General features: G+C 37.0%; 2 protein-coding genes across 3 annotated transcripts in view; one reads left to right on the top strand and one right to left on the bottom strand.

The window, feature by feature from the left end:
- The window catches only part of LOC106178862 (dynein axonemal heavy chain 8), a 72,317-nt gene extending 53,001 nt beyond the window's left edge, over nucleotides 1-19,316 (bottom strand). Inside the window, exons 1-31 of one of the 2 annotated variants that reach the window (XM_087018687.1) lie at nucleotides 19,254-19,316; nucleotides 18,645-18,809; nucleotides 18,323-18,457; nucleotides 17,801-17,891; nucleotides 17,347-17,495; nucleotides 16,817-17,009; nucleotides 13,453-13,616; nucleotides 12,995-13,171; nucleotides 12,735-12,848; nucleotides 12,281-12,388; nucleotides 11,678-11,926; nucleotides 11,244-11,441; nucleotides 10,822-10,898; nucleotides 7,647-7,740; nucleotides 7,147-7,266; nucleotides 6,807-6,942; nucleotides 6,270-6,457; nucleotides 5,837-5,917; nucleotides 5,494-5,610; nucleotides 5,179-5,298; nucleotides 4,717-4,843; nucleotides 4,098-4,326; nucleotides 3,858-3,960; nucleotides 3,372-3,561; nucleotides 2,841-3,037; nucleotides 2,330-2,456; nucleotides 1,670-1,905; nucleotides 1,275-1,379; nucleotides 977-1,090; nucleotides 673-735; nucleotides 174-412 (exon numbers count right to left, since the gene is read on the bottom strand). In XM_087018687.1, coding sequence (XP_086874813.1) covers nucleotides 174-412; nucleotides 673-735; nucleotides 977-1,090; nucleotides 1,275-1,379; nucleotides 1,670-1,905; nucleotides 2,330-2,456; nucleotides 2,841-3,037; nucleotides 3,372-3,561; nucleotides 3,858-3,960; nucleotides 4,098-4,326; nucleotides 4,717-4,843; nucleotides 5,179-5,298; nucleotides 5,494-5,610; nucleotides 5,837-5,917; nucleotides 6,270-6,457; nucleotides 6,807-6,942; nucleotides 7,147-7,266; nucleotides 7,647-7,740; nucleotides 10,822-10,898; nucleotides 11,244-11,441; nucleotides 11,678-11,926; nucleotides 12,281-12,388; nucleotides 12,735-12,848; nucleotides 12,995-13,171; nucleotides 13,453-13,616; nucleotides 16,817-17,009; nucleotides 17,347-17,495; nucleotides 17,801-17,891; nucleotides 18,323-18,457; nucleotides 18,645-18,770 — 4,367 coding nt within the window. In that variant the 5' untranslated portion in view covers nucleotides 18,771-18,809; nucleotides 19,254-19,316. Of the gene's footprint in view, nucleotides 1-173; nucleotides 413-672; nucleotides 736-976; nucleotides 1,091-1,274; nucleotides 1,380-1,669; nucleotides 1,906-2,329; nucleotides 2,457-2,840; nucleotides 3,038-3,371; nucleotides 3,562-3,857; nucleotides 3,961-4,097; nucleotides 4,327-4,716; nucleotides 4,844-5,178; nucleotides 5,299-5,493; nucleotides 5,611-5,836; nucleotides 5,918-6,269; nucleotides 6,458-6,806; nucleotides 6,943-7,146; nucleotides 7,267-7,646; nucleotides 7,741-10,821; nucleotides 10,899-11,243; nucleotides 11,442-11,677; nucleotides 11,927-12,280; nucleotides 12,389-12,734; nucleotides 12,849-12,994; nucleotides 13,172-13,452; nucleotides 13,617-16,816; nucleotides 17,010-17,346; nucleotides 17,496-17,800; nucleotides 17,892-18,322; nucleotides 18,458-18,644; nucleotides 18,810-19,253 lie in introns of those variants that run through there. The other variant, XM_087018686.1, reaches the window with a different exon arrangement.
- A 412-nt stretch (nucleotides 19,317-19,728) lies between these two features.
- On the top strand, nucleotides 19,729-23,891 carry LOC106178849 (uncharacterized). Its single transcript, XM_013562201.2, has 6 exons — nucleotides 19,729-19,946; nucleotides 20,234-20,358; nucleotides 20,643-20,730; nucleotides 21,086-21,299; nucleotides 21,807-22,990; nucleotides 23,247-23,891. Exons 1-6 carry the CDS (start codon nucleotides 19,785-19,787, stop codon nucleotides 23,445-23,447), a joined length of 1,974 nt encoding a protein of 657 aa, XP_013417655.2. The 5' UTR covers nucleotides 19,729-19,784; the 3' UTR covers nucleotides 23,448-23,891.
- The last annotated feature ends 523 nt before the right edge of the window (nucleotides 23,892-24,414 follow it).

Here is a 24,414-nt window from a genome sequence, read left to right as displayed (position 1 = left end):
AAAAGTAGAAACATACCTGTGCTGGAAGACTATTATAAATGAAAAGGTTTTCCTTATATGGTGTTAACAAGAAAATGGCACAGCAAGGGCAACAATAGACACATGTAATGCCAAAAGGTCCAGACCCATGTAGTGCTTGTCAGTAACAGCTTGGCAAAGAAGTAGAAACCCACCTGTTCTGGAAGTCCATCAGCTCCGCATTGATCTTCTCAATATCTACCTCTGTCCAGATGATGTCAAAGTATCCATTGATACTTGCCATCACAGCATTGTACAGCCCATACAGCTTCTGGAGCAGAGTCAGCTCTTTCTTGGTCTTGGCCAGGTCTGGGTAGTCTGTCACTGGCAGACCAAACAGCTGCTCCCCGGCTGAGTATGTGTTGAACTTACGCCACAGGTCATCAAAGCGGTTCTACAACAAGACAAGAAGTGAACACTTTTAGCATCAATATACTCTGATTGCTTTCTCATTAGTTGGATATTACATGCACCTTACATACTAGAGTGTTGTTCACCCTTGGCATTATCACTTTAATTAAACATTGCCTGTAATATCAGTAATATTACTGATTCTTTTATATTATGATGGAAACAACATGAAACATTTTCTTATATGCTGACATAGTTCAATATTTCCTTAAGTGGTTAATGAAAACCTAATCAGATACTCACTTGGTAAATGGTCAATCTTTCACTAGCTTCTTGAGGTGGAATTCCCTCTGCCATTGGACCCATCTGAAGAGAATGATATCATTAATATAAAGTTCCTATTCGTATATGTAAAGGGCACATAACTTATAGCCACAAAGCTACAAAACTTGTACAACAAGGAATGTTCTTTATGAGAGGCAACAATTCTATCTCGTTAATAGGAAGATGGCACCTTAATCACTGCTTCTCAATTATATTAAACACCATCAGAGCTAGGATACTGTGAAGTTAACATCTTTAAAAGCTTTCTTTGCTTGATACTTACAGAGTCATACTCATTTCTGAAATCGTCAAGATCATGATGGAACACCTCGACAGCATGGAGTAATTCACTCTTGAAATTTGGCTGTATTTTGACAAGTTCATCTTGTATCTCTCCCTGATAACAAGCAAAGATCACAATGAAGGTTTCAAGGTTTTAAAAATTACACATTAAAAATCTCCAAAGCAAATGTTTGAAAACATACTACCACAATGACATACCTACAGATTAGTTTGAACAGAACAATGTCAATGCTATCAAATATCATAATTTATTCTGTACTAAATAAATAGTAACTTACAGCCTTTCTGATCAACTTCATGAAAGAGTATCTTAAAGTGTCCACTTTATTAGTCTCCTCATTAGTGACACTGATGTTATATTTGGCCAGCATAGCATATGCCTCCTGCAGAATAATCATTATAATCACTATTATTGTTTATAATGAGAAGTCAATTCTTTTGGAGCAGTTATTACTATAATATAATCAATATTATTTACTGTTTATCATTCGAAGTCAATTCTTTTAGATCAGTTTCATTATTTATATATTTTTGTAAGCAAACCAGTCGACCTACGGCTTTTGTTTTCTAGTACAGGTAAATTTCAGTAATAAAGGCTTTCTCTTTAATGAAAATCAGTCACAAGATCTCCAACAAACATCTTAATGTCCTACATTCTGTTCTCTTCACTTGCCTCAATGGGCCCCAGAGTCATATCAATTCTGATTTGGTTCTGCCTGATATCTTCCAGTCCCTCCATAGAGTGTCTGACGTCCTCCAGGTCTTTGATGGGTCTGCTGAGCCTCAGCATGTACTGCTCCACAAACTCCCCAATCTCCTCCATCTTCTCCTTGTACTTGATGTTCAGCTGGCGGGCATACATCATCTCCCAGGACTTCCTCTCCACTGACAGAGCCAGCTTCAATGGACCTGCAGATAGTCAGGATACAATGGTCAATAAGATGTTACAATAATCTTTATTAAATACCTCAGCTTAGCCTTAAAGATTCCTGGGAAGAAAATTTAGAGGCCGACAAAGGCTCCCGTTTCTAAACAAACTAAAGGTAAACACAGAAATCAACAAACAAATAACAATATGCAGCCAGGAATCGGATGCTGAAACTGGCATCATAAGTCATCGAGGGTCATATTAACCATGCCACCATAGAGAGAGAGAGAGAGATGGAATTATTGTTTTAAGAGACCTTCAATAAAATGAATGTGTAAAACCTATATAACATACATCTTATCTAATTCTGGAAAATGTTAAGTCAATTTCCATGTCAGCTTTTGTTAAAATATATAAGGAACTTCCCGCCACTTAAACATTCACCATGTTGCCACAGTCACCCACCTGCTGAGAGTGCAATAGGCCCCACAATTTGAGTAAGCTCCATTTCATCAATCTCCTCCTGCAGACGTTCAAACTGTTGTATCTCTGCTCTGAACTCTGAAAGGGTGGGCTCAGTTTGCAAGAATTCCTGAAACACAAACGCCTCACTCAATTAGGTAAGTGCCATGCGATAATGGTAAGCAAGCAATTCACACATAAAAATCTATAGTTTTCAAGTAAAATTGCAGTTATATTTGGCCAATCCAAACATTAGATTGCATTTTAAATCTAACTTTAAACCAATCAAAAGGTGCATATGAATATAACCAGCAAAATGTCCAAAAAATTGAACAAGTTCATGTCTGAGAACTGTGACCATCTAAATCTATAAAATTATACTACAAAGCTACATCTTACAGTAATAGTTTCTTCCCTAGCTTTCTCCCACTGGTCTTAGTCCATATCAGAGTTATTACCAGTAAAATCTATTTCAAACAGAATTTTAGTAGGCTTAGTGATCCTAGTATCTTACAGTAACAGTCTGCTCCCTGTCCTTCTCCCACAGGTAGTAATACATCTTGTACTGCTGCAAGGCCTCACCAATGACATCTCTGAAGGAATTGCATGCAGAGCTCAGCATCATCACCACTTTGGACACATCTTTGTGATCAGATATGTTCTTGAAGTAGTTCTTCAGCCTGTTCTCTGGTATGGGAACCATCTCGTACTCTGAAAGTTTTAATGAAGAACATTGGGTATATATCACAACTATCAGGATCATTTCAAATACGATTCATTAAAAATGAACTATCAACTATCATTTTTCACATTATAACATATAATGCAAACAGCTGCGGCTATTTGGCTTTCTTTATCATCATTTCAACTGCACAGCACTCAGGGAATAGTTTCAAGAGATAATATTGCATATTCAATACATTGGGATTCATGACATGCAAGTTCACTTTCAAATATATCCAGGCTTTTACATCCAGACTCCTTGGAGAATGGGAAGGAATTACAGCAAACTGGACATTACAAATACACAGTCCCCCTTCCTCACTTTTGTCCTCCTCTCCTTGCATCATCCTCTTCCCATAAGGTGTGTGGTGATGGTGTGGGTCCAGATCTGTCACAGAGGCCAACTGGTACCTCTGCTGTCCCCATTGTATAACACCTTTACTGACCTCCAGCACATAGTGACTGGCTTTGTTGATGGCCTGCTGGATGTCATCAAGGCTGGCCTTCATCACCTACAATATAGTATATATTTACCTTTCATATAGACTTTTAGAAAATTGTAGAACAAGATAACAAGGCAGTGTCATAAACATTATAAACACCCCACCACCACCACAGTGGGAGGAAATAAAATAAACATATGCCAGATTATAAAATATTCAAAATCTTCATAAAAGATTTCAAATGAGCATTTTTCTGAAAAGAAAAAAAAAGGTAACATTTTCGGAACAAACTTCAAATATACTTAATACACACTAACAACAAAACTTGAACTTAATAGACTTTACTAGTACATACACAAACTTACCACATTCGGTATTTCAAGAATTAGATCTGCCTTGAAAAAAGCTATGTCAAATGTTCCATCCCTGGTTTCTTCTTCAATTCCTTTCCTCTTGCCAAGGTGACTGCTGAAAAGAACTCAAATTACACTCATTTTCACGTAAATGCTAAGCAATTCAAATGAAAAAGTTTCCCACTCTATGCATTTGTGATTAAGTTTATTAACCCTTCCTTCTTATCTGAAACAGTAAAAATTAGGCCATACTTGTGAAAGAACACTCTCTTCCTGATGAGATCCAGGGACAGCCGTGTTGCCCTGAGCAAAGCATCAAGCAATCTGTGGTTGAAGTAGCTTTTCAGTTCCACACATTGTTCTCTGAGAGACATTTCTTCCTCAGACATCTCCTCCTGTTCACTGTTGGCTTCCTCACTAGCAGCATCTTCACTGGTGTCCACTACAGTTATCTTGGCGAAGCCTTGCTCACTGGTGGATTCTGGTGAATGAAACACTATCTGTAGCAATATATCCGTTTTCATGAATTGATAGCATAATGCTAATCTGAATCCAGTCGTGTTGTGTTCAAGTTTGCACTATGTAAGTGTATCATCATCTAACATTCAATGGTATAAGAGAAGTTAAATCTTTTTCCTTTTTACTGGTTTGGTCACTGGTGGATTCTGGTGAAAAAAACAAAATATCTGTTCTCTTGAATAGATAACATAATGCTAAATTGAATCCTGCAACATTCCATCACATAATAGTAAAATAACACAAAGACAAATGATCTCTGCAGTAGTAATATAGTCCTACAATTACATGCCTGTATATGTGTTCGTGTGTTATTATTTATGATATGTACAATATTTCTTTTCAAAATGTTAACCTTTACTGGCTTTGGGTTCCAAATCATAGCCAGCTCTGGTCAGGAAAATCTTGCTGAGTTCAATGACAGCATCTTCTATCTTTTCACTCTTGGCCTCTATTCCAACGACACATTCTTCACAGTGTTTCTGGAAAACAAACATTTCAGCACATGATTTACATATTCTTTCAGACTCACACTTTAACTGAAAGTGCGGAAGAACAATTAATGATGAAGCCACAGACAAGTGAAGAAAAAGGATGCAAATTGTTACATATCAGGGTCTACATAACAAAAGAAACTTATTCAAATTTACTGATTCAGACATTAAAATTCTACTTCAATTTCTTGATGCATGCTCCATGAACAAAAAAAAAAACTAAGAGTGACAATTACATAATCTGAAAGACAAATCAATGATATGAAAACCTGTGATCATCTTCTTTAAAGCACTTATTCCAAACACAGACAAAAAAGTTTTACCTTTGTTTTATCCAGAAATTCCTGTATGGTCCAAGGTTCTTTTTCAGGCAGGTCACAGAGCATGGTTTCACTGATATCCAAGAGAGGAGTGTCAATATGGGTGTCTTTGATATCACTGATCTGAAAATAAGGAAACACAAGATTTAAAATAACAAATGCAAACTTAAATGTTAAGGTCTATGGAGAACTACATCACCCAATATGTCAACCTCCCTGTATTTAGCTATCTCAAGTCTTAGAAGAATGTAATCTACAGTTAAAAATCTATCATTTATTTTCTTTTACAAAAATTTTCATTTGCCCACATTGTTATACCTGTTTAATGAGCAACCTCAGCTCCCTGAGGGAGGTTTGGATGTGATCAAAGTACTGGTCTAGGTTCAGAGATGTCCAAGTGAGGATGGTGAGCCCTGGTCTTATAGCATTGTCAACCTGAAATAGGGAAAATACAAATGGAGACAAATATGATACTGCTGGCATGTTATATTGGAAATTACAATCAACACTTTAATTTCAAAACAAATTTAAGGCTTAAAAGTTAAGAAATTGGGTTTTCCTTTAACAAAAACATACAAATAGATAAATAGAATGGTACATGAATTTTAATGGGTGACCGAGTTGTACACTTCATTTACGAAAATCTGAAAGAGAAAATAACCTTTTTGAGAACTGCATCCATAAGAGGTAGAAATATTGATGGAATCTGGCCCCGAATTTTTTCATTTTCTTCAAGCAGCAACTGTAATGCAAGGAGATATGTCATGCATAAACTAAAAATGGTATTTATCTATTTTGAATAAATAAAAATAAAATGAATAGTTGCACTTTTCAGTCTTACATATTAAAACTACGTAATATCATGGCGCAAGAAAAACCTTATAAATGTTAACTTTACTACCATAGTAGTTTTAGAGAACCTAAATGTAAAAACATTTTTGTGCTCATTATATCATTAAATTAAAGTTCATACTACTGCCTTTTACATCAGCATTAAAAAAAATTAACTACACAACACTTGCAGACAAAAGTACAAAGTACCTAAACAAAATTTTGTCACTGAAAAAGAACATAACAGGGCATCTGGCACTTGCCTGCATTTTTTCTTGGTATTTTTTCAGCTGATCTTGAGTATGACAAAGCATTTTAGCTTCCTCTGGAACTTCTAGGCCAAGCTTTATGATGCAGTTGCTCTCTCTGATGACCTGGTAGATGAGGGGGTCAAAGTTCACCAGCAGAGTCTTTGTTTCTGGGTGCCTCACCAGTACAGGAACTCTCAAACCTGCATATAACATTCCCATAGTACCATAGATAAGGCCCTAAGTCTTTCTAACCAATATGCAGTTTCTGTATTTTTTTATCTTCAAATCATAATCTATTTATCTTATTATTCTGTCAATAACAGCCCATCTTGTAAAACTGACCATAAAATTATGAAGCTGTTTATTTGCTATTTTTCTACAACATGAAATCAAGAGTACAAATGTAGTTGAATAATAAAGTTAGTTGAATAGTTAAGGTGGCTAAAAACACTGCAAACATAAATCATTGAAAAAAAAATATATACATTTGACCAGAAGAAACATTTTTGGCTAATATTAATCCCATATAACTTGTAACATCAGACCAACCTTCTTTAGCCACTGCCACAGATTGGATCCAAGCATCATGATACAACATCTCAAACTCCATCAGCACTCTGGCCACACGGTTGTAATTTCTTATAATTCTCTTGCCTTCTTCTATTTTAAACACTTCTGGTGTTTCCTGGAAAGAGCTTCAAGATTATTTCTTACAACTTGATTAAGGTAAAAATAATTTACAGACCCCTTCCTTAAATAAGAGTGTAGTGAAGGGCATGATTTTCTTTTCACACATTTCTCATTGTCCCCTTTTTTCACAATACACGCAAAGAGCAAGTCATTGGTCTTCATATAAATAACACGTAAACCAACGGGCAACTGACTGCACCTTAAATATCTCCATGGGCTCTGTGATCCTTCTGGTTAACTGGCGTGCCCATGCTATCTTCCCTGCCACTGGGGGCATGTCTCTGGGCACTGGAGGATCATCACGGTGCTGCATGTACATCTACATGGCAAATGTAACAGAGATATAATAATAATAATAATAATAATAATAATAATAATAATAATCATCTTTATTAGTTCTAGCACAACTTTACAAAGGCTATGGCCAAACAATTACATAGGTACCATATTGAGATAAGTTAATACTTAAATGTATACTTAAATAATAATAATAAAAAAAATGAAGCTCACTTATATAAAAGGTAGAAGAACTGAAGCTAACAACAATACATCTCTTTCATCTTAAGAAAATTAACAGACTTAATTTTTATCAAAATATTATCAAAAAAAAAAAAAAATTCTATTGATATTTACCTAACAGTTCAAATATTTTAGATGTATCAATTCAAATTTATATTAACGTATGAAGATCAAACTTGCCTTTCTTATGTTCTCTACTTCTTGCCCAAACTGGAGAAAGATGATCTTACACTTCTCTCCTACATTCAAGCTAGGAATTCCAAGTTTCTTCACTCTTTTAACCAAAAATAAATAAATAAATAAATAAATAAATAAATAAATAAATAAAAATAATAATAAATAATTAAATAAATAGAGCATAGTGTTTCTCATGACTCAGCAGGTCTGCGAGGTGCCAAAAGGATGTTCATACTTAGGCCTACCAGTGTGCAGAGAAGACTGGCATCTCAATGCCTCAGACATGGCATGAAAATGGAAGCACAGGAGCTGAATGGTTTTCTGGCTACCTTAAAAGACAGGAGCATTTCCATTAGGTCCCTAGAAGCAGCAAGCATCAGACAAGGAAGTGCTTCCAACTAAACCAATGTTGCCATGTTCTTCCAGAAACTTGGAGAAGCAATGAAAACAACTTTTGGATTATAAGTAAGAAGATAAATATATATTGATGAAACTGGGATAACAATGGTGCAGAAACCAGGCAAGGTTGTTGCACAAACAGGTAAATGTAGGTGAAACAGCCAGGGACACACAAGCAGGTTAGAAATCCCCAATGTTTGATCTTCTTGCATTGAAGGATTGGGTAATTAAGGCCTTTTCCTACTTGTGCCCATGAAGAAGAATATTTGAGGTCCAAAGCAATTGGTTAGGCTCTAATTCAGGCAAGACCACAACCCTGTGTGATACCCCCAGTATTGTAGAAGCCTGGAGTGAAATGACAACCATACATCATATTACAGCAGGGTTTGCTAAGACAGGGATCTTCCCCTACAATGACCAAGTATTTGATGATGCAGATTTTGCACCATCCTTAGTCATGGATTGCCCATTAATGTCAGGTGCAATGCCTTCTTTACTGTTATCAGATTCTGAGGCATCAATGCCAAATCTAGAACAAGAGAGATAGTTTTCAGTTACTTTTTTCTCCAGCAGACAACTGAGTCAGCTCAATCACTACTGTGGCAAAGGCACTGACACTTCTTCAGCCTATGAGTGTATTACCAAAGTGTGCCTCAGAACTTAATGGTATAAATTGCTAAAAAAAACTTGATACATTTATCAATGATTGGGAAGACGAAGCCATTCTTGACGAAATTGTTCCAAACTGCCCCAATGGATTCAAATTAATACACTGGAAAAGAGTGAAAGAAGAGAAAATGACATGGACAGACATTAAAAAATGTCAAGCCCAGACGGATTAAAAAAAATCCTTAAACAAACATCAGACTTCCACATGCATGTTGGGTCTCATTTACATGGGAGAGAATTAAGCAATGAAAGTTAAATGACTGTGGAATACATGCCACCAGTAATTGCCCCAATCACCGACAATGCAACCGTTATGCATGTTTTGAAGATATCTCAGGAGGCCACTGCAGCTGTTGGACAAGCCTACACAATTGTCACATTCCATCTAGCAGCTGCCAAGAAAGTCTATGATATAATTTGGTTTTGCCAAGATTGGTTTAGTGATATCATCATTCCACAATGGGAAAAGCCTTGTTAAAATCACAACCAACTTGGTTTTAGGTCAAAACACCATCAAAAAGGCTCACTCTTCGGACATCTAGGGATTGACATTTAACATTACCATTTTTTGTAATGTGGACCTTATTGTCCATATTTTCAAAACATGTGAATTCTGCTAAAGGGGTGTTTCACAAAGCAATGTCACAGGGTGGCAACTTTTCAGGTTTGAATATTAAACTGCCTGTGATTCTATGTACGTGCTTTTTTACGTCTTTCACCCCTGAGGTGCTAATAGATAAATTAAAAATAAATAAATAAATAAAAGACTACAGTTGAAGACATTTGCATCAGTGGCAATGAAAACAAATGTCGCCAGCTCTTCAAATAAGACAGAAGAACTTGTCGCAAAAAGAAACACTTTCCACCAACTTGCGATCAGAAATGATGTATGTATGGAGAAGGCATTGTCATTCCCACTTGGCCCAGTAACTACAGCCCTGCCACTGCTGATGGGACACCAGTGAGAACTGAAGAGAAAACTGCTCCACATACTTAAAAAAAGGCCACACTGTGACAATCATGGCAGACAGGCAGTATACACGACATCGAGGGAAATGCAGTTTTCCATTCTCTCATCCAAATTCCTGAAAGTTTTCATGTTGGCCTGGCATATCCTTGCACAGCTTCTAACCATGCTGATTTTGTTACAGATACGTACAGTCATCAAAACAGAAAAAAAGTAAGAAAGAGTAAGGACAAGAAGTCCCAAGACGTGGATCCCTTAATTGCTAGCACATCTTGTGACCACCAGGAATTTTTGGCAAAAACCCCCAATAAGTCTTGATGTAATCCACAATGATCTTATTTTTGATGAATGGAAGCAAGACAAATATGGGTCAGAGCTGAAGGTATTGTTGGTCTGCGGTGAGGAGTCCTGATGTCCTAGCACTAAAGATGGATTTACAATTGATGCAGAAAGGTTCCAGAATTGCAAACCAAGCAGGTATGTAATCAATAGAAGTGAAATCCTCTTTTTCACAATATGAACAGTCAAAAATAAGTTCTGATTCCAATGCAGCCATCATAGTGATATCAACTGATACAGACTTGTACCTGCTATTGATGTAGACTTTGTAGAATGTAAGAATTTAATTACTTACAGATGATAGACATGAGAGAAGCAGACTGACATGCACTTTTGACAATAATCAACATTGCAACACATGTTTAAAAATGCAAAACATGGTCTATCTCAAAAATAATTATACAGGAAAGTCAATTTAAACAATTTAATCCTAGAAATATTGTACAAACATTGAGGAGGCATAAGTAAAAAAACAATATAAAATTTAGTTTAATTAGAAGAAGTTAGACAATCTGAACTAAGCACTCATGATAAAAATGGAAACATTTTTTTGAAAGTTGCAAAAATTATTTATCAATGAGTCATGTGTTAGAGAAACTACCATATTATCTAAATATAGTAATAAAAATAGTTGCAAAAGATTAAAAATAGAAATAATTCTTGTAAATCAAATTTGGTAATAAAAGAAAAGCATGTTGTACAAAATGAAAAATGTCACAATATCCCAACCGAACAAAACTAACGCCATGAACAAATAACTGCAAAGAAAAAGATAAGTAAAGTACGCAGAACAGAAAAAGCTACCTAACAAGAAGTTTCAAGGCTTGATGGCAAGTGGGGCTTCTTTCAAAGCTATCGTCTAGAAAGTCTTGTAACTGTTCCTGGTATTTAGGAGAGCAACCAGATCATGGTTAACAAGAATCTATATACTAAGATAGTTTATCACAGAGCTAATGCCTAGAAAGATCTTTATGCCAATTAAAAATAAAAGACAGTTGATGTAAGCAGTGGATGTAAGAATCAAGAAACATACCATAAGCATAATCTTTTTAGCTTTACTTCAGTTGTATAGATACAAACACAAGAAAACCCTTCATCCTTAACCAATATGGTACGTGATCTGGGTAAACAAGATTTTAAAAACATTGTAATCCACCTAAAATGTCTACGAAAGCTGAAGATAAGGGCAGTAGTAATAACGACAGCTTTATTGCAGTCTAGTTTACCTCCAGATCCCCAATCTGCCGTTTGAACTCCTTGTAATCTGTGGAGAAGTCCATCTTCCTGTGGTCCAGGATGTCATACGGCTTCTTCTTCATGTTGTTGTAGATGATGAGGTATCTGTTGGCCATGGGCTCCAGACCTTCTATTTTAGAAGTGACCAAGCTGCTCAGTGACTGCAGGGTTGACATCATGCCCATGATCTGAAACAATAAACAACATTAAAATGTAAAAGTCTTTGTCATTTTAAAAAATTCAGAAAATATAAAATAACAGTAACTGTAAAAAATCAATGAACACAGAGGCAGAGATACCAATAAATGGGTTCAACTAGTGCCAAGCACAAGTCAATCTCAGGATATCAAAACATATCAGCAGAATGAAAAAAAAATCATTTACTTAAATCATCTCCATTTCAAATAATATTTTCACAACATACATTTTCGAGCCTTTTGCAGAAGGCATCAAACTTTCCAAAAATGTACATCTCGGAGAACTCAAATGGCTTTTCTCCAGGAGTCTCTTCAATCTGTCTCTTGGTCCTCTGGAAGGCCTTCTGGTATTCTGTGTACAGGTTGATGCATTCCTTCATCTTCTCCATCAAAGAGTCATAGTCCTGCTCCCAGATCTTACACATGCCTTTATCTGTGATGTACTTCTTGCATGCCGTGACCATTTGGTTGGTTACCTATAACAGTTATGGTAGCATTTATTCAGCTGTTTGTCTTTAAAACTATAATTCCTAATTTCATTCCACTTTAAGGTTACCTTGCTTGTGCCACCAGGCTGACAGTTCAGCAACTATGGATATTTAGCTTATGATTTTGCCTACTATTTATACAATGGCAATCCAGGGTAATCTGGTGTGCCCAAAACGAAAAATATTTGTTTAACTTAAAATATTTGTGAAATAGAGAAATTGCTACTTATCCTGATAAGTGACATAATCATTTCCAGACATCATAGACAGCTCATTATTTCAGTACATTAATTGTCGGTTTTTCATTGTTAAATATCGATAAAGTGTGTTGATACCACCTACTTTAATGAAAAGTGAGGTCATTCTCTCTGAGGTGTTGTAGTATCTAGAAATACCATGGATCATCCTAATGGCATGGATCAGACTTGCTATGCCTTCTGCCATACTCACCTGATATGAACATAAACAAATACATCAACACTGAAAACTGCACAGCAGATAAAATCTGTTTGTATAACCTTTGGCCTGTTGGTTATAACCTCTCTCATATATCATGCAGAATTGTTCAATTAATATAAATAATATTAAAGTAGATAACCTTCTGAAGTGTTGTCCAAATCTTTACAAATATTTAACCTTGCACTTTATCGAAGTTCTAAATGAGCTTATGACAGAAATTTGATAAACTGTCTTGTAAGTATGGGGGTGAAATAGTGGCATTAAATGTTCTGAATAAGCTTGAAAATTTTTGAAAAATTAAAACCATGCCTGTAACTAATTGCAAAAAGAGACTTACTGGATCACATGCATACAGTGGTGCACAGAACTTTTGCAGTGAGTACATGTACTTCACGTTATCCTTTGCTTCATTGGCTGCATCTGTGATTCTGCTGTCTAACCTTCTCCATTCCTAGCAAAGGGAAATCAACTTCATTATTTTAGCCACCATCAAGAAATACCATCACATTCCAGTATAAACTGTGAATGAAATGAGATGGAATGTCTACAGAATTAAAAGATAAATGCTGTCTATGAAATTACTTGAGCAACACATACCTTGAGGACCTTAGATTTGGCAGAGTTGAGGATGTGAATTGCCATTTTACACTCATGGCCTTTGATCTGCTCCAGGATGCTGTTAAACCTGGCAGTTAGCTGCCTCCAGTGTTCTAACTCTGCCAGTGGACCCGTGTCATCCGCTTCTTTGCGCATCTGGTCACTTTCTGCCAATACCTGCAATTTATGGATACTAGAATGGCACTAACACCATGTATAAGTTTGGTATTTTAAAAATCAATATTTTAACTGCCCTGAACAAGCCTGACACATTGTTTTGGTCAATTACCAGACTCAACCACTGCAGCATAACTGAAAAACCATTCATGTGTAGATTTACTGGTAATGGAATCACACACAGCCATGCACCTTAGACTGTACTTAATTTTAAATGAACTGATCTGTAATAATCTACACGCATGCAGCCACATACTTTGCTCAACTGTGATGTACTGTACCTGTTCAATCTGTTTTCCCCAGCCAGAAACCAACCCTTCAAGCACTGAGACAGTTTCTGGGTTGCCTGCTGCAGTCATGCAGTCATCAGCAGAGGAGATATTGGACAGGTCCACCTCCTGACTGGCCTTCAGACGCACTGCTCCACAGATACTCTGGTTGGCTCCTGACATCATAACACAATAGAGGATTACATGAAACCAAATTGCAAACAGCTATTAAAAAAATGCCTGACCATCCTTAACTTTATAGATAATATATTTACATTAAGGCAGCATTATTATCATTATTATTATTATTATTATTATTATTATTATCATCTAAATTTTTTGACAAAATCTGTCTAAACAAATAAAAAGGGTAGCTCTCCTTTACTGTGATAGTGAAATAGGTCAAACCATAAAATTACATAAAATGAATAGATGTGAAACTAGAGGATCAGAGAGGCGATACCGCCTCCGAATATTGTACCACCAGCTGGAGCAAGCGCATTCGTATAGACCCCCACATACACAAAATAAGGGACACAGCCACCAGTTTTGTGCTTGACAAGCTGTAAAAATGCAATCAACAAGAATTTTTAAACTTTTGCAAAAAATATATATGGTACAATCAAATTTAAGTTCTTCGTAAGATAGGTCAAGGGTCAATTTCAAGGTCACAGTAAATTGCCAGTATATGACTTCCTATTCAAGTTCAAGAGTAACTATGGACCTATCTCTGCCAGTTTTGGAGATAAAAGGAAAGCAAAATTTGCAAAGTTCAGTTCATGGTGAAAAGTAGGTCAAAGGTCAATTTTAAGGTCACATTTAGATTGCCAGTATATGACTTCCTATTCAAGTTCAATAGTAACTATGGACCTATCTCTGCCAGTTTTGGAGATAAAAGGGAAGCAAAATTTGCAAAGTTCAGTTTATGGTAAAAAGTAGGCTAAAGGTCAATTTTAAGGTCACATTTAGATTGCCAGTATATGACTTTCTATTCAAGTTCAATAGTAACTATGGACCTATCTCAGCCAGTTTTGGAGATAAAAGAAAAGCAAAATTTGCAAAATTCAGTTCATGGTGTAAAGTAGGTCAAAGGTCAATTTTAAGGTCACATATAGATTGCCAGTATATGACTTCCTATTCAAGTTCAATAGTAACTACGGACCTATCTCTGCCAGTTTTGGAGATAAAAGGAAAGCAAAATTTGCAAAGTTCAGTTCATGGTGAAAAGTAGGTCAAAGGTCAATTTTAAGGTCACATATAGATTGCCAGTATATGACTTCCTATTCAAGTTCAATAGTGACTACGGACCTATCTCTGCCAGTTTTGGAGATAAAAGGAAAGCAAAATTTGCAAAGTTCAGTTCATGGTGAAAAGTAGGTCAAAGGTCAATTTCAAGGTCACATTTAGATTGCCAGTATATGACTTTCTATTCAAGTTCAATAGTAACTACGGACCTATCTCAGCCAGTTTTGGAGATAAAAGAAAAGCAAAATTTGCAAAATTCAGTTCATGGTGTAAAGTAGGTCAAAGGTCAATTTTAAGGTCACATTTAGATTGCCAGTATATGACTTCCTATTCAAGTTCAATGGTAACTATGGACCTATCTCTGCCAGTTTTGGAGATAAAAGGGAAGCAAAATTTGCAAAGTTCAATTCATGGTAAAAAGTAGGTCAAACGTCAATTTTAAGGTCACATATAGATTGCCAGTATATGACTTCCTATTCAAGTTCAATAGTAACTACGGACCTATCTCTGCCAGTTTTGGAGATAAAAGGAAAGCAAAATTTGCAAAGTTCAATTCATGGTGAAAAGTAGGTCAAAGGTCAATTTTAAGGTCACATATAGATTGCCAGTATATGACTTCCTATTCAAGTTCAATAGTAACTACGGACCTATCTCTGCCAGTTTTGGAGATAAAAGGGAAGCAAAATTTGCAAAGTTCAGTTCATGGTGAAAAGTAGGTCAAAGGTCAATTTTAAGGTCACATATAGATTGCCAGTATATGACTTCCTATTCAAGTTCAATAGTAACTACGGACCTATCTCTGCCAGTTTTGGAGATAAAAGGAAAGCAAAATTTGCAAAGTTCAATTCATGGTGAAAAGTAGGTCAAACGTCAATTTTAAGGTCACATTTAGATTGCCAGTATATGACTTTCTATTCAAGTTCAATAGTAACTACGGACCTATCTCAGCCAGTTTTGGAGATAAAAGGGAAGCAAAATTTGCAAAGTTCAGTTCATGGTGAAAAGTAGGTCAAACGTCAATTTCAAGGTCACAGACAGATAGCCAGTATATGACTTCCTATTCAACTTCAATAGTAACTATGGACCTATCTCTGCCAGTTTTGGAGATATAAGGGACTAATTTTGGAGTTACCATAATGTGCCTTAAATTTCGTACAGAAAAAATTAATTAAAATAAAGAAAATGTTATTTTGGTCAAAATTCTTGAAATAGGAGGTGCTCTGAAGTTTCAGAAGTTCAAATTTGATGAAATAATGTCATTTATGAACACAAGTTGTCTGCTTTGCCAAGCCTTATATTTTATTTTTCCAGAGTTCAAAATTTATTATCCATTACCGTACTGCACATTTTGCTTATACCACCAATATGTACTTTTTGATACAGCGTAACTCGAAAACCGTATGGAATACAAAAAAACCGAGACCACTTCCAGTGTTGGGCTTTACATGCTCTACAAAATGCAAAAAAGAATGGGTCTCTAGCATTAACGGTTCCCGAATTAGAGACAGTTTTCAGTTTCGGTATCTTATGGCCGCTACTCCCGTGAAAATGCACCGATTGACTCCAAATTCATGGAGATGAAAGATGACCTGAAGGGTAACACTTTCCAATAATATTATTGGTTAAGTCTGTGTAGTGTCTGAATAACAGGGCAAAAAAAATTTTTTTCGTAAAAAATTTCATTTTTTTGAAAATTTTGGCCCATTTGACCTTGAAGTAAAGGTCAAAGGTCAAATCCAAGGGTATATTTGAAATCTACACATATGACTTTTGGAAAGCCGTCTATAGAAATTTTTCCCATAACTCCTTCCGTAGGGTAGATAATTAGCATTTAATTTTGCCATTTTTAGACAAGGGTGCATTGTAATGAGTGCCACACCCAGACCCCAATACCGACAAAGCCCAAATTTTACGTGGAACGAGTTGAGATTATAGGTGACCTAAATCCATGAGATGGGTACGGGGGCCCTTACCGTCTAGGAGGAGAAGCGGTAACGGTAGCCGTCCGGCGGAGCCGGCGGAACGATCCGGACGGGACCGAAACCATGTGTACCGCCAGCGCTAACGCTGGTGGTACAATGAAATGAACAATAATGGGTGCTTAGGGAAAAAAGCACACAGTAACACATACCTTCCATAGTATGTATAAATCTATCTAAATTGTCTAGAAATGTCTGCCTAGTAGCACCACCATCAGTAGCTCTCGACAGAGCTCCCCAGTCCCCCAGTCCTGCCATTGCTGGGCAATACACCTTGGTGAGAAGATCCTTCAAAGCTGGCAACACAGCTTTGTCCTTCACAGTGAACACACCTCCTTGCATCTCCTGGGAAAGAACAATACATCTATTTCTGTGTGATGACCTTCTACTTCCTGCCTGAATTTATTTTGTGTCTTAGACAACTGATATATTATTTATTGACTGGAATGACTTAATTACAATATACAGGAAGAAAAACTGTCATTCAGTAAAAAATGTGTTGTAGGATGCGGGGGGGGGGGGGGGGGGGGGGGCGGGGCGGGGGGAGGGGCACCTAGGTCAATGACATTTTTGGCTTCATAATAATTGGAAATCCACCAATAGTCTGAAAAAATCTCACCAGACCTATTTATTTTACTGTGCAGTAAAACGACTGATAACTCATATGCTTCATCAAATATACCTCTGCTATATTTCTAGTTGTGAGTGTCTCAGCTTTATTTTTGATGAAGTACACACAAGTTCCTGTGAGAGGCTCCTTTTTACAATCAGTGGCAAACAAAAGTTGTACAGGACTTCCTTTACTGACACCAGAAAATGTGCGCCCACATTCTGAAATACCAAAATTGAATCCAAATATCAATTTACAAACATAAAATGTACATATTATACAAATAACATACTGAGCTCTAAATGATACAAAAATTGAATTCCTGTTCTATAGTTAATATAAATACACAAGGGTGTGTAATGTATTTGATATCAGGTAAATACTCAGTTAGCTAGCATATATTTAGTATGTGTAGTACTTGTTGTTCATATAACATGTATGACTCAGAAAACCAATTTCAGTTCGATCATTAATACATACTTTTAGTTTTAATGTTTACACAGTTTCATTCATCTATAGATTTTACCTTCAATACCAGGGCATGGCCCTTCTTGATAGTAAAACTTTAATGTCCTGGGCCCATCCTTGTCTATGAATGCATTCATCAGATCTATTTGCTGCAGAAATATAAAAACAAGTGTCAATGAATATTACTAAAATATTAATTTTTTTCTCGTTTTCTGAATAATTCTTTAACCAACCCTGCTGCATTTTACAAATGTTTTCAAAATAAAGGGGGTTCACAAAATGGTCTGGTCACATTCTGAACACATTAGCAGCTACACTGTTTTTTTTTTTCTTTACCAAGTCTTGAAGACACTGAAATTCACCTGACCTCAACAAAATGTTTTAAAAATATTTGATCAGTTTTCGCTACTTAATTTATTTTTTAAATAGGTTGGGTACTTCATTGAGACCAAATACAAGTGTACAAGTGAAATACAAATCACATTTGAAATTGTTTTTACTATAATCTGCACATAGATGCACAACTTAAGGTACATATTTAGCAGACAAAAACACCAGTATTCAATTACTATTCAAATACCTCCTTAGTGTCAATAACAAATTCTTCCACTGCCCCTGGTTCTAGCTGCAAGTACTGAGCCACCATATCAAAGATGTGCTTGTGCTGAGCTGTAATGCTCAAACGGCGTCTCTCACGAGTTTCTTTTGCCCGTGCCTTGGTAATATTGAAACATGAAGTTATCAGCCTGCAGAAACTTTGTATTTGATTAGAAACCATTTACTCAATTGTTTATGCTTTATTTTATTAAAACACAATAAAGGCCTGACATTTATTGTGACTGTTCTTTTTTATAACTGAAAGTTAGACTTTACAAAACAAAAACATCATGCACAGGTCTAACCTGTTTCTCCTTCATTGTTTCTGTAGCCTGATTCAACATCACACTTCTGCGTCGTCCGCGCGCTGGAATACTCTGATGAGATGGAAAACGACCTGGCTGGTCATCTCCCGGGTTCAAACGTGACATGATGACGGTTTATGATTGAATCCCTACATCTGATCAAATCTAAAGAAAAGAATGTCAGGAATTTAAAGAGCATACATTTATCCATGTGCCAAGGAACCATGAAGCAAATACACAAAAGTCTGTTGCGAACATTAATGGATCTTGTCTTGGAGGGGGACATACTGCATTAAATTATGAAGTATATTGAAGATAAGACTTTTCAAACACTCTCCGATGCAAGTTGGTGAACTAACACATCATATTTGTCTCTCGTAACAATAGTTTGGTTCGTGTTTATGATGTTAGAAAACAACGATCACGATAATGATTGTGCCATTTGTAAATAGTGGTTGTGAAAGGGAAATCAATGTACGGCACATAGGTCAACTTGAGCTCAAATTAACGTAAATATAGGTTGTTCGAACGCTATTCAACGTAGCCCATTATACTGCAACTATTAAAAACCCTTATAAATGACTTAAAGCATTTCAGAATGGAACTTACGAGAGTTTTGTAGAACTTCAAGTAAAACGCCAAATTGAAAATGGCAGACGATCAGACGATGCGTGAGATTAATCCGAGCTTGCGTACTGACTTGATTTTTTTAGCAACAATTGCATCACAAATTGGTATGTTTAGCATCTTTTATGTTTTAAACATAAGCAGACTGCCAATAATTTAATCAGAACAACCATCAGTAGAGAATAAAATAAAAAATTCGGACTAATTAATAAAGCGTATGCATTTGTGTAGGAGTCCAGACCAGGTTACAGAGCTAGTCCTAGAAACAATGGTATTGGTTTCGATATTTTATAAAAAAATTCTTTTTGATTATTGATAGAGCTAAGCATTTTTATTTTACTTCCCAGGCTCAAACATAATCGAATGTAAATAAAAAAATTGAATATTTACAAAGTTGCACGGATTTTGCAAAATATTGTCGGACTATTTAGTACAAGCACAAATCACGACCTGCGCATTGATATGCGTGAAGAGCGCGAATCTTGAAATGAACCACACACGTGTGTCTGCACCATGCCGCGAGGACCGTGGTATTCTCTTCAAATATTAGTAGGAGAAACCATCCTGCGGGAGTATCATAAAGATGGCAAGACTTACGTGGAATGTAACCTTCAAGGTCCGGACAGTTATCTGGTTCAGAGAACGGAAATTGTGGACGGCCAGGAAGAAACACAGGTTTGGGAACGTGCTTCCAGCACCGCCGAGTTATAGCCTAAATGTTGACATTTGTTATTCTTAATCATGAATGTACATGATAACATAAGCTTATATTATCGATATTTTATCAGGGCCGTAGCCTCAGGGGGGCAGCTGCCCCCCCCCCCCCCTGGAATTTGGAATTTTACACACCACACCCACCCCCCTCAGTAGCTTCGCCCCCTCGTGTCCGCTTACTGCCCCCCCTTGCATTTTGCTCAGGCTGCGGCCCTGTTTATGTTTCTTCTTTACTTCTCATTTACCAGGCCTGGCCAGTGACTCCATACCGAGTTATCGTGACAACCGACTACTCTGCACCAACTTGTTTCTATTCGTTGTACGTTGATGGGGAATTTATCTGGACTACCCAAATTCCCCCATCACATACTTTGTAAGTATAAAGATACAGTGTTCAGTTGCTCTCTCCCGTAGTTGGTCTTCCCTCAGCAGACCTGCAGATCTCATTAATCAAGAGCCTACATGTACATGTACATGTTTCAAATATAATTGGTTAACTTTTTAATTTTAATATTTTATCATTATTTATTTTGAGTAATACATTGGAATTTCAACATGTGAATGTAGGCCTATGCTGTAATGTTTGTCATTTTATTTCAAATGCCAGTTTCAAAAATAGTTAAAAGTTGCCCCACTTTATTTTCTTTTCTGTTACAGTGAGTTCTTCTACCACAGTAGTGATAGCAGTGATGGTGTATCATTGTCAGAGTTTCTATTCTCACTTCCCAGATATTCTGCTAAAAAGGTAACTGCGGGTCAGCCCTGTAAAAATCAATCTAGGTAAAAAAGGTGTCTTGGTAAAAGGTCCCCCTTTTTTTTTTAGAAAAAGACCCCCCCCCCCCCCCCCCATTTGAAATTGCTGGCTATGGGTATGCAGGTTAAATGTTTTAGTCCTTTCCTTGTTGTGATTATCTTTTGGTACATTTTATTTTTTTGTGTTAAAGATAATAATTTACCCACTTCAAAATCTCTGTTATTAGCATCTTAGTTACTTGATTAAGTTCCTTTTTTTGGTAGTTGTATGTGATATTTTGATCATACTAGGAGAAACCATTGTTTTGTGAAGATCTTTGCCTTTAGTGAAAGGTCCTATTTTGCAGGGGGAGAGTCTTTCACAGGATAGATTGACTAAGATCGGCCAGATAACACTAGTTTGCCAGGAAGCCATCTTTGACCGCATTGTACTGCAATGGTGGAGAAATACTCTGAGGAGGAGAAAGGTACCTCATGACTATCTCCAGACTGAAGAGAATTGCTATCAAGACACTGTTTGTAAACAAGCCACCAAACAGGACTGTTATAGGGCCAATGGAGGTGAGTTTTTTTTTTTTTTTTTTTCAAACCGAAGGGTTGGTTGACCTGAAAGGGGAATGTTTTTCTGAAAAATTGGATCTTTTTAACCCCTCTCTCTTATTTGAGTCACCCTGAGAAATTGCACTTTTTCCTACCAAAACGACAGCTTTTCACTGTCCCACCCTCTTGACTAGTTTGAGATTAGACTTAATTGGGGAGGGAAAAATAAAAAAAGAGACAAAAATGAGGTTAAGATATAGAGAGGAAGAATGAGGCTTTGAGGAGTGAGCCATGGAAAGAGGACGTAGAAAAGAAAAGGAAGAATCCTGTTTACTGGTATATTAATTCTCTTAAAATGAAAATTATCATTTTTGAATATTTTTCTTCCATTACTTTATTTATTTTAGTCACCATTTAGAATGTTGCAAGCATTTATGTGTTAACTTCAAAATAATCATTAAAACGCAAAAAAAAGATAAATGTTAACATCTTGAAAGATATCCATTCCCTCATTTATTTTCTCTGCAGGTTCTCATGGTCTGACAACTACCCGTAGCGGACGGAGGGTGGTCACGGTGGTCCGCAGGGATGAAGACCGTGGCAGATATATCAGGAAGTACTACAAGGGTAAAATTCTGAACGAAGTCAGTGTCTTCTACAGAACAAGACACGTGCTGGTGGATTTAGGGGTCCTTCCCCCTGAGGATCGTCCATCTGTATCACGGGCCAGAAGTAAAGGTGACAGAGCTACAGATAAATCTGACGGGATCCACAGCGTGATCCAGCTAGAACCATTACAGGACACTACACAGGCAGAGGAGCCCTTGCCTGGAGCTGATCCCACCAAACTGCAGTGTGACACAGCCATTGTGCTGCAGCCTACCTGTGGAAACACTGATACAGGCACTTCCAGTCTACCTGTCACACAGGTGGACAATAACACTAATGCACCACAGTTACAGGGTCACTTCAGTTATGCCCCACCAGATTCCACAAGTGATCACAGCATTCAGTCGTCACCAAAACCAAAGAATACAACTGAAGAGAGGAGTATTCCGCTTTCACCGTCGAAAGAAAAGGGAGCTGTTGATGATTCACATTCTGCAGAAAATGCCACCTACTTGCCTTCCATGTCAGCTGAGAATGTCAATGGCCAGTCTTCCTTGTCAACTGATAATGTCACCTGTCAGTCTTTTCCGTCAACTGAGTATGTCACCTGTCAGTCTTCTCTGTCAGCTGAAAATGTCGCTCTCCAGTCACCTCTGTCAGCTGAGAATATCACCTGTCAGTCTTCTTTGTCAACTGAGAATGTCACTCGCCAGCCATCTACGTCAGCTGCGAATGGCACTTGTCAGTCTTCCCTGTCAGCTGAGAATGTCATGTCCCAGTCTTCTCTGTCAACTGAGAATGTCACTCGCCAGCCTTGTCTGTCAACTGAGAATGTCACCTGTCAGTCACCTCTGTCAGCTGAGAATGTCACCTGTCGGTCTTTGTTGTCAGCTCAGGATGTCGCCAGCCAGCCTTCTCCTCTAATTAATAATGTCACCCTTTCATCCAACATGGACTCAAGACAGCCAGATCTGCCCAGTTGCTGTCCAGGAAGTGCCTGGGTTCAAAGCATTATGTCTGGTGGTCAGGATACTCCATCTTACAGTATGAGTCTGGAATCTGTGGAAGTGAAGAGGGAAATGCTGGCAGGTGTCTATAAACAGGTATGTAATCTGTGTGTGTTTATATTGGAAATTAACATGTGATAAATGTTTAGCAGTTTTGTGCCAAATAACATCATAAACTTTTGCAGCTTTAGTATGACAGTTAAATTATCTGCATTTAAAAGTTGCAGCGATACAGTCTGAAATTATTCTGAAATTTAAATTCAGAATTGAAGTCTGTTTACGGATTTCCATATTGTCAATATCTTATTTAATTACATATAAGTTCAATTATTTATTTATTTATTTATTCTAGATGGAACTGCCTGTACAGAATGAGTATCCTCAAGTCAAAGATGAAGATATAGAGGAAATTATGGCGGTTAAACCCCTTGGAAACGTGATCTTAAAACGCGAGTTCACGGCAGAGGAGAGCGTTATTTACCTTGGTGATGAGATGTGTCACATCTATGAGCCACCACCCAAGAAAGTGGAGCTAGTGTGTCTGTCACCTTGATGATAATTAACATTGATTTGGGCTTTTACCCCCTTGTTCGCTTTTCCCATAAAAAAAGAAAGAAAAAGAAAGTGCAGACCTCTGGCGGGAAATTTGACAGGTTGATCAACCCTAGACAACCTTGAACTTGCACAGCAGACGGTATTATATCCCTTTGCGCATGTTAGGCCTATATATATAGATTTTTTTTGCTTATTGCCTATTTTTCGTTTCATTCATTTATTTATTCCTTAAACTTTGTCAAAATAACGCGCAAAATAACGCAAACTGAAATTTGTGATCTCTCAATCTTGTCAGACGCCACATGTGCCTATTTCGGACAGTAGGTAGAGCTGGCATTAAGTAGTAGTCCAAGAGATATGTAGACATTTTCATATTGTCAAAAGTCTGATAGAAATTTGATACAAAAAAAAAAACGAATAAACAGATAAAATTCATCTCTAACACACGACTTGCCTTCATTATGAAATTTAGTGAAGTAATTGTGGATGATGCCCTAGCTCGGAAAGGAGAAATATGGATCGTGATGCGATACAATATCTGCATTGGGGCAAGTTTTCTAAACGGAACATGAAATATATTCGAACGCAAACGATGTTTGAAGCACATTCACCATATAAATGGATGTACTAGTATTACCCTATGGGCAGTGAATGGGACTATAAGTGTTGATACATTGGGATGCAGAAGATTGCCCGGGACCGCGCAAATTTAGCCATTAATAAAAATTACAAACAGGCTCGAAATACGGACACCGTTGTATACCTATGGGTTGGATAGCGCTTAATACTGCTTTCCAGATTCGTGGCCAAAATATGTAAATTCTATGAGGAAACCCAACGCTGACAACAATAACCAGTTTCAATTATTTCATGTTCACTCGTTGCCTGCTCAGTTACAGTCTGTGGGAACTCGCACTCTTTAATATCAAACCAAGACAAAGGGTTACTGAACTTTACTTATTAAT

This window comes from Lingula anatina, chromosome 7 (genome assembly GCF_051362555.1).
Source record: "Lingula anatina isolate TDL-2025a chromosome 7, LinAna3.0, whole genome shotgun sequence".
Classification (NCBI taxonomy): Eukaryota; Metazoa; Brachiopoda; class Lingulata; order Lingulida; family Lingulidae; genus Lingula; species Lingula anatina.
Note: the sequence above shows the minus strand (reverse complement) of the source record. Positions and strands in the feature narration are given on the sequence as shown.